At 38.2% G+C, this 10,315-nt stretch overlaps 1 protein-coding gene across 2 annotated transcripts; it reads right to left on the reverse strand.

Moving 5' to 3' along the window:
* Positions 1-1,827: 1,827 nt before the first annotated feature.
* On the reverse strand, positions 1,828-10,001 carry LOC117430531 (probable alpha-ketoglutarate-dependent hypophosphite dioxygenase). Of its 2 annotated transcripts, none has more exons than XM_059001284.1 (6): positions 8,898-9,918; positions 8,471-8,768; positions 7,785-7,876; positions 5,573-5,712; positions 5,140-5,244; positions 1,828-4,038 (listed from the first exon to the last, which is right to left on the reverse strand). In XM_059001284.1, the coding sequence occupies exons 1-6, from the start codon at positions 9,025-9,027 to the stop codon at positions 3,943-3,945; spliced, it is 861 nt and encodes a 286-aa protein (XP_058857267.1). In that variant the 5' UTR covers positions 9,028-9,918; the 3' UTR covers positions 1,828-3,942. The 2 variants fall into 2 exon arrangements, 1 of the variants encoding a protein (XP_058857267.1); XR_009308964.1 differs by having other exon boundaries at positions 3,958-4,038; positions 4,536-5,244; positions 8,898-10,001.
* Positions 10,002-10,315: the final 314 nt, after the last annotated feature.

The following is a 10,315-nucleotide window of genomic DNA, read 5'->3' on the forward strand; positions in this document are numbered from 1 at the left end:
TCAAAGACCCCTTTGGTGCAGTAGATGTGCTCTTTTGGTCTTCACCAGTTTTTGTAAGTACTTCTTTACTTCCATTTTGAGCAGTTCATAGGGGTGGCAATACTGTTCTAAGATGCTCTGTTTTGTCCCATTGAGTAAGAGGGGAAAGATGATGAAAGGACTGTGAGAGATTTTAGTTAATTGTCATGATAGTGTGTTATGTCATAAGTTAGTGGCTAACATTAATTCCTCCTTGATCCCAACACTCCATCACATATTATTTGATGAGGGCATTAGTCATTTGTCTTCTTGACTTACTGCCATATTTAAAAATACACTTGATAGAGATCACCCAAGGAGGTATTTTCAATATGAACATTCATTACATTGGCACACTTGAGTAAGATCTAACCCTTAAGTGTTGCTCCTGAATATGGCTATTCATTTATGTAAGATGTTACTGGTAAGACTTCTAAATCATCACCTCATGTGATTTCCAATACAATTTCATTCAATTAAGTAGCATACATTTGAAAACCTCCTGTGATTGGCTGATTTCTCATATGTGATTTATAATAATTGGTACAGCCACTTATTCGGGATATTTTTCCTTCTTCCAAGGCGTCCCGAAAAAGCGACGCAGACTGAATTAAAGTAAGGTACATTTAAACCTACTACCCTTTGGGGTAAAATGTCTCTATGTATGTGTAATAAAATACTGCTCTTAAATTGCAAGTGGTGTCCTGACTGATATGCAATCACAGAGTTTGTAAAATAGCCTGGGGAGCACTGTTACATGATGCTCATCGCATCATCCTTGAAATTCAAATAGACAAGTCTGATGAAAGGCACAATAAAAACTATATTGCAGATTCATCTGGCTGTGGCTGATTTGTAATGTAAACAGTTTTTAAATGCAGAAAACACACCAGGCAGAGAGAATTGACGCACGGCCCTCCTGGTTTTACAGGCAGCTAAAGGTGATGAACTGGAATCACTGGGCCCACTCTGGGTCTGGCTCTTAACTCCTCAGCTCTCCCACGGGGACAGTATGTTTAACATCATGAACTTTGCTTATGAACACTTTACGCATTACTAATAGCAGCTCATGAAATGTTTTCATCTTAAATATTATCAATGTACATATTCATTATAATATATTATAACCAGTAAAAAATACTGTCTGGGGTAATTCTGGGGGAACTGGTAGGCCCCACAAATTACTGGTGACAACTGCAGCTTTCTGTTGAATATATATAGGGCTTTTGATTTTTTGTGTTTTCTGTCGACTTTTCTACTCTCCGTTAAAATTCAATTATACATGTTAAGCCATTTGTGTATCTCAATCACAACTGAGAAACGTGTTAATGGTAAAATTGATTTAATTTACAGGGTTTTTCTACGAAACAACTAAATGGGCTCATTTCAAAGCAGATGCGATTCCTCTTTATTCATGTAAATACAGTCAATTGTAATAAAGTGTGTCCAGCATAAATGAAAGATTAGTTGCTTATTAACATGTTGCAATCTAGTTTGTATGTTCTGCTTCTGCTTGTTAATCAAAAATGTATATATATATATATATATATATATATATATATATATATATATATATATATACTGTATATATTAAAGAGTGTTTATTTAATGAATGCCACTAGATGTCAGTGCAGTCTAAATTATTTAATGATGGTTCAGCCTCCAAACAAAATGAGAATCAGACAACTCAAGGGTAAAGAAACCATTAAATATAGTTAGATGCTTTCTAATAATAATAATAATAATAATAATAATAATAATAATAATAATAATAACCAAACTGCACACAATACATCTGTACAGGTGGCAAGCCCAGTCTAATTGCTGTAACTATCTGAAAGGAGCATTACATTGCCATAACAGATCATTTGGTGAAGTAGCACATTAAACACCTTAACTATATAACTCATAAAAAAGACAATTCCCAGATATCCTATTTCACCTTCCTTTAATGCAAAACTTACTGCATGAAGACATACACAGGAGACACAAGACCTCAAAATGATCAATTACCAGGAGATAGATACAGACGTGCTCAAATTTGTTGGTACCCCTCCACAAAAAACGAAGAATGCACAATTTTCTCTGAAATAACTTGAAACTGACAAAAGTAATTGGCATCCACCATTGTTTATTCCATATTTAATAGAAATCAGACTTTGCTTTTGATTTTTTATTCAACATAATATTGTAAATAAGAAAACAAATGACAATGGCATGGACAAAAATGATGGGACCGCTAACCTAATATTTTGTTGCACAACCTTTAGAGGCAATCACTGCAATCAAACGTTTTCTGTAGCTCTCAATGAGACTTCTGCACCTGTTAACAGGTAGTTTGGCCCAATCTTCCTGAGCAAACTGCTCCAGCTGTCTTAGGTTTGATGGGTGCCTTCTCCAGACTGCAAGTTTCAGCTCTTTCCATAGATGTTCGATAGGATTCAGATCAGGACTCATAGAAGGCCACTTCAGAATAGTCCAATGTTTTGTTCTTATCCATTCTTGGGTGCTTTTAGCTGTGTGTTTTGGGTCATTATCCTGTAGGAGGACCCATGACCTGCGACTGAGACAGAGCTTTCTGACACTGGGCAGTACGTTTCGCTCCAGAATGCCTTGATAGTCTTGAGATTTCATTGTGCCCTGCACAGATTCAAGGCACCCTGTGTCAGGCACAGCAAAGCAGCCCCAAAACATAACTGAGCCTCCTCCATGTTTCACTATAGGTATGGTGTTCTTTTCTTTGAAAGCTTCATTTTTTCGTCTGTGAACATAAAGCTGATGTGACTAGCCAAAAAGCTCCAGTTTTGACTCATCTGTCCAAAGGACATTCTCCCAGAAGGATTGTGGCTTGTCAATATGCATTTTAGCAAATTCCAGTCTGGCTTTTTTATGTTTTTCTTTCAAAAGTGGAGTCCTCCTGGGTCTTCTTCCATGGAGCCCACTTTCGCTCAAAAAGCGACAGATGGTGCGATCAGAAACTGACGTACCTTCACCTTGGAGTTCAGCTTGTATCTCTTTGGCAGTTATCCTTGGTTCTTTTTCTACCATTCGCACTATCCTTCTGTTCACTCTGGGGTCAATTTTCCTCTTGCGGCCGCGCCCAGGGAGGTTGGCTACAGTTCCATGGACCTTAAACTTCTTAATAATATTTGCAGCTGTTGTCACAGGAACATCAAGCTGCTTGGAGATGGTCTTGTAGCCTTTACCTTTACCATGCTTGTCTGTTATTTTCTTTCTGATCTCCTCAGACAACTCTCTCCTTTGCTTTCTCTGGTCCATGTTCAGTGTGGTGCACACAATGATACCAAACAGCACAGTGACTACTTTTCTCCATTTAAATAGGCTGAATGACTGATTACAAGATTGGAGACATGTGTGATACTAATTAAAGAAACTAATTTAAAATATCACTATAATCCAATTATTTATTATCTTTTCTAAGGGGTACCAACAAATGTGTCCAGGCCATTTTAGAATATATTTGTAGAATAAGCAATAATTCATCTCTTTTCACAGCTTCTTTGCTTTATTCTATGACATACCAAAGGCATGCAAGTACACATGATAAAATAGCTTTTAATTTCATCACTTTTCAGGAGGAATGAAGCATTATTTCAATGAGCTGTAAGGGTACCAACAAATTTGAGCACGTCTGTACATGCACTTTCATTTTGATTCCTGTTCGAGAAAGGACCTTCCTAGGCCCGGTGCCTTATCTGTACAGGACAAACTGTAGAAGAACCAAAGAACAATGTGGTTTATTTTAACGATTTAAACAGATTTTAATACTGCCACCATATCATTTATACAGCTGATTTTTCATGGACCTCTTTTTGTTGTGTTTTTATTGTACAGTATGTATGAGCTATTTAGATCCACCACCATTTAGATCATTAAAATAGGCCCCATGGTCTGCATTGCACCTCACTGAAGATTGGGGGCATTGTTTGGAAAGTGATGGTACTCATCAACACCAGAGACTAGGACTGTAGCGTTAAAGGTGCGAGGACGATCTGGGTCCTGTTAGAAAGAAAAAAAAAGAAAGGTTTTCAAATTACTTTTAAAAATATTGTGAATGTAGTGGGATAATTAACTGCCTTTTACCTATGGGTTTAAATCCTGTGTTAATGTTATTAATATACTGTATATATATATATTTTTTTTTCTTAGCAGACGCCCTTACCCAGGGTACGCTCTTACCCTTACCCAGTTGTATACAAAAAATTAATATCAAGAATTACAGCACAATTAATGGCAAGATGCAAAATACAATGACTTCAGTCCTATTAAGAGCAAATACAAAACACAGTACGATTTGATATCGGGGCAGTTCAAAACCAGATAACAGTGTTGATAGTTACATCAGGGTTAGATACGAGTGCAAGTGAAATACAAGATACTACAGATTGGGTTAAGTGCAGGATTAAATACAGCAAAATAGGGAGCAGATAAGTGTAAGTTAAAGTGCATTAAAGGCAGAGTGCTATATTGTCCAGAAGGGAAGAGTTGAGTTTTACAGGTGTTGTCTGAAGAGGTGTGTCTTGAGGAGGTGCCGGAAGGTGGTCAGGGACTGGGCAGTCCTGGATGCGAGCGGTGATCCGGAGTCAGTGGAGTGAGCAGAGCAGTGGAGTAGCGTGGGAGAAGTGAAGGCAGGAAGCACACCAGGCGAGCAGCGGAGTTCTGGATGAACTGGAGCTCACAAGTCTAAGCCAATGTTCCACTGTTACACGGTATTAAACTGTAAAGCAGGTGAAGCCAACAGAAACAGCCTCGCACGACTTTGGGGATTAAGGAAATCAATTTTGCTAATATTTAATCTACACTAAATGTAACCTATGCGTTAACTGATTAAAAATTAAGAACCACTCAATGATTGCAAAATTGCAAGGCAACAGAAACAGACTATTAAGAACCACTCAATGACTGCAAAATTGCAAGGCATCAGAAAAGTTACATTTACAGAACATGAAGCTTAAATATGTTTTACAATAAAACAAGTATGGAACAACTATAGGATATGTCTCATTTTCAAGATATCTTAGTGTCTCCCGACTTTTTAAACTCTACTTTTATAGCCTTGGGGCCACCCCCCGTCTCCCATCTCAAAAGTGATGTGCTTACCTGAACAGGATAGGCAGAGCTTGGCACATAGCGAATAACGAAACCACAGCGCCTCCGAGTGGACAGATTGGGCTCACTGCCATGGACTGTCAGACCATCGTGGACCTGGGGTATAAGAGTGAGTATAGCGCCCTCTTGTGCCGACAGGAGAATTTCTTTTTATTGAGTATCCAACATTTATAACATTTAAAAAATACATAAAATTTCTCAAGGATGTCATTTTTTGGTTGTAATAGCACTCTTAGAAGCCCAATTTGAAAGGGAAGGCTGCAATTGCCAAGCATACATGTGGTCATTTATTGTTCCTGAGATGTTAAGCTTTCTTTTGATACCAAATGCAAAAAAAATATATATATATATATATATATATATATATATATATATATATATATATATATATGTGTGTGTTATTGTGTACATAGAGGTTACTTACAGACATTTGTCCGGCCTGTAGAGGGCACTCCACAGCCTCACTCGTGTTGAGAAGGTGATCTGGGATCTCCTGATTGGCTGTCAGCATGTTCCCCATGCGGGATGAGGCGATGTGGGGGAGGAGACCTTGATGGTGACTTCCTAAAAGATATTATGGAATTAAGTTTAATTTAAAGACATTGAAATTGCTTAAAACTGAACATCAGTTTTTATACCATTAAAGTTGACCGTTAGACTGCAGTTTAAGATTCATTCATAAAATCTAAAAACATACCATTAAATCCTTGGCGGTCCAGTGGTTAAAGAAAAGGAGGTTCCTACTTCAAATTCTCAGCTACTGACTCACTTTGTGTGACCCTGAGCAAGTCATATAACCTCCTTGTGCTCCATCCCACAAATAAGACATAAAACTGAGGTCCTATTGTAAGTGAATCTGCGGCAGCAGTTGTTGATGCATAGCTCACCCCTTAATCACTGTAAGTCGCTTTGCATAAAAAGCATCTGTGAATTAATAATAATAATTTTGAAGAGGAATAGTTTATTACAATACAATATCAAAACAACATCCAGATTTGAAATTATTTTGAAAAAAAATGCTGCTATAATAAATATATATATATACCTCTGATAAAATAAATTGTTTACAACTAGTTATAACAAATCAAGTACTCCTTACTGTACATATAAAATCAATGCAGACGTATTATGTTCAGTTGGGTGTACTTTATTCCTTATGTGATTTTAAATATGCATTTCATGTGGGTCATGCTTTAATTTGGTTTATTAACTGCTGACAACTGGTTTACTAAATTTAGTTTCATTTTTACCAGTGGTTAGGTAATATACAGTAACCTATTTATAAATAATAAAAAAGGTCAGCTAAACCTGTTCAGTTGATCCCTATTTCAGTGTTATCAACTTCACGTCTGTCATGTTATTGAACGATGTGCAAAGGCACTTTTAAACATGTTACTGTAGTAATGTTTAGCAAGTTAGAGCTGTTTTTATTTATTATACCTTAGTTTATATATAGGTTAACACAAAATAATGTTTGTTGCCATGTTAGTAGGCTGTTGTTAACAGTTACTAAACTGAAATGTCCCTTAAAATCATGGCCCACAGCATCGCTAATGCCTGTTACTATTGCTTATAAAATGCATTTAGTGCTGCAGATGCATTGTTGAGTGTTTATGACTAAAGTGTAACCACATGAACCACTTGGGGATATCTTAACACACCCCAGAGAAAAAGAACTGGAATAAAGATGACTGGTTACTAGGGGTGTAGTGAGAATTCATATTTGTAAAAATGGCACACAGACAGGATACGATGCTGGACCAGGAGAAAGATAAACCCAGTCAGGCATGACATATTCAGTTTGATCTCAGATGCATTTAATTGCATTTGCAATATCCACGTGGGACTGTGCCCATTGGAGCTGTAAGTGTAACTACACAGCAGTGTTTCTTTAAAAACATCACATCAACATGTTCCTTTCTACGCTTCCTAGGTGCTCATGCGGCGTGCAGTATTATCAACCACTGGAAAAGGTCAAATGTTGCCACGGCGAATTAGTGAAAAATGTTCATGTTATATATATATATATATATTGAAACATCTTTCACTGTGAAACATTACTGTGTGTTGCTACCTGTTAGCAATGTGTGCAAAGCTTAAATCCCAACTGCAATACTGGCATGGGTTCTATACACTGAAAAGACTGAAAAGACTATGACCACATGGAACATTTTTTAAACTTCCATACTAATGTACTCAGGTACTTTTTACCTGTCATCATTACAATAGCTAAATAATACGTTTTGGTTAAAATTCGTCCTCATATTTTGCTATAAGATTATCAAATAACTGTGTTGACCTCCTTCTAACTTGCACAGTGCATAAAAAAGTCTACATCTGTACATGTAGATTACTGTACATGTTGATTGCTCCTAGCATTAATAAATTGTAGGGCTAGCATCAAATGCACATATTCATTATATTATTCTAAGCAGGTGTAAGTACTATTTATTTATATTTTATTTTGTTAACCAGGTATGGTCAAAGGGAACAAGGGTTTTTTTAAGGACCCTGGCAGCAGCTATAGAGTTATAAATACATATGAGCACCATTTAAATGTGAAAAGCAGCTAAGATACATCTAAATAAATAGCAATATACAATAAATGCAAGAAGAAAAGGTGTGAGTCGCAGTACCTGGGATGACCTGCAGGACTCCATTCTCTCGGTCTACGTCGTCCAGGGCCAGCCACACAGAAGCCACTGAACCCCCCTCAAAACCCCAGTACCTGCCATTCAAAATCACACTCGGGGTCAGTGATGATTTAAGCATCATCTCCACAACTACAAGACCCCCCAGCATCATTGCATTAACAAGCACCCTTGACGTGCTTGTGTAATTAGTGCAGTCACTGAGTTTGTACCAAATAAACACCCTCTTATTTTCTTGTTTTAAGGTTAAAAAATATTAGATTAAGTCTAATGCCAGACAAACTTCCAGTTGGACTGTGATAAAAAAAAAAAGACAGGAGCACTTTTCAGTAACCAAGTTTGATTCAATAAACAATACAGCACCTTCATTATGTCAGTGTTTAATGTAGACATTTAATCAAAGGTGCAATAAACAGGATTGCTATAAAGAAACCACTTAAAGCTTTGTGGCCATAACTTTTAAAGGGAATGTGGAAAGAAGTTTGTAAAGGGAAGTGGTTACATTTGCCTCTACATGTAATGCACAATATCGCCCTCTGGTGGACATGAAACAACCTTGTAGGCCAATTATTACTATAATTAATAAACTTCATTCCATACATGTGTATATGTGTTTAACATGAGGCATGTTCACCATAATAATTGTATTGATATTTTTCTACACTACTAACCTGATATCCTGGTGCCAGGCAACAAAGGGAAGCCTGTGATTATGCTGACCTCCACAGGGGGCGCTGTGATATTGCAGTTCCCCACAGGGAGTGCTGCTGTTCTGTTGTTTTCCACAGGCAGCTTCGTGGCTCTTCTGTTTGGTCGGGTATTTGCAGATGAAGCGTGAATCAAGGAGGATGACGTTGGGTCCCAGGATCCCCTTGATTAGCTCCAGCACCTTGGGATGGGTGGCCAGAGACATCACCCAGCGGTACTTCAAGTGCACGTTATGGAGACTGTACTGGGCATACTCCAGCCCTACAGTGGAGAGAGTAATAGAGGTGAGGACAGGCACTCAGCAGTGCATTGATACAAGCCATGGCAAATGAAGAGATATTACATTTATTCAAATTGTACAACCAAACAACATCCTAGGCATATACTCACCAAACTCCCTCTCCAATCTACTGAAGCCCTCTGTAGCTCTCTCCAGCTCTTCGGGGTCTAGCGCTGGCACCCCTGTTAGGAAGCCACGGTCGCAGTAGGTGGCACACAGTTCAGTCAAGGAGGGGGTCATTGTTGAGTTGAATTGGAGGTACTTACAGCTCCAAGCTCACTCCCTTGTTTCCCTCAAAGCTCGCTCTCTTTGTTTCTAGTTTACTCTGTATTGTCTCAACTCACTCTCAGCACTTCCAGCTCACTCACTGAGCTCACTCTGTACATGCCCAACAACTTAGGAATTACTCTTCCCTTGCTCACACTTCACATTCACGCACACAGCTTATGCTATGCAATGTGAGTTCTCTCTACTCTCTTCAGAACACAGATTCCCCTGTCTTCAGAACACTACTCACACCCGCTTGACCTGATCTCACTTTTTCCCAACAGCACACGCGCCACACTTTGTACACTCCCACTTTGCAGGATTTCTGCTCACTCTTTTAGCACTTAAAGTTCACTTGCCTAAATCTCTATTCCTTATCTAAACTGTTTTTTTTTTTTTAAAAACTCTCTCATTCTGCACACTCTTAGTTTACACAATACAATTTTAGCTCACATTCCAAGCCCTCTGTTCCCTCACTCGCCATGCTCACTGTTTTTTTTTTTTTTTTGTTAAATCTCAGGTCACCCAACTCAATTTATTTTCTAGATCCCCTTGTGCACTATAGCTCTAGTGCAGTATATTACAATGACACTGAGCTCACCCTTTCACTCGCAGTGCACTCTGTAAACTGGCCCACTCTCTACCCTCACAGCTGTCTCCTCAAAGTCAGAGTCCCAGCAGATCCAGGGCTGCTTTTTAAACCCCGCTGGATCATTTTCTGAATGGAGACCTGTTCAGGCAAATAAATACAGGGTGGAATTTCCTCTCTGGACTCTCCTCTAAGCTCTCCTTGTCTGCCTTTTATTATTAGCCCAAATGTACGGTACTTGCGGCTGTTTACAGATATAGGAATTTACAAGTACAGCATGGCCACTTCAAACTAAAAAACATCTTGTTAGAATAATTACTTCTGAATTGCTTTCATCAACAGGGACTTTATAAACAGTTAACACCAAAATAATATTTTCTTGATGTTTTGCCCCAGTGGCAGATTGTGTCTGTGCAAAACAAGACATTAAGAATCAAATCAAGAAATATTACCTGTCACCTGGCAAGATATATACTGTACATAATGAGGCTGTACTATCCATTAAGTGTTGTATAAAACTGAAAAGCCCAAACTGTCTGCTTAGTATTCAGTGGGGGACCGCCTAACCTAGACTCAATGGATATATTATTACACTCAAATCTGAATGGGGAACTGCCAATTTAAAACAAGTAAGGGAATGTAATTGCAGAACTTCAGCATTACTTTCAAAAG

This window comes from Acipenser ruthenus, chromosome 26 (genome assembly GCF_902713425.1).
Source record: "Acipenser ruthenus chromosome 26, fAciRut3.2 maternal haplotype, whole genome shotgun sequence".
NCBI classification, from domain to species: Eukaryota; Metazoa; Chordata; class Actinopteri; order Acipenseriformes; family Acipenseridae; genus Acipenser; species Acipenser ruthenus.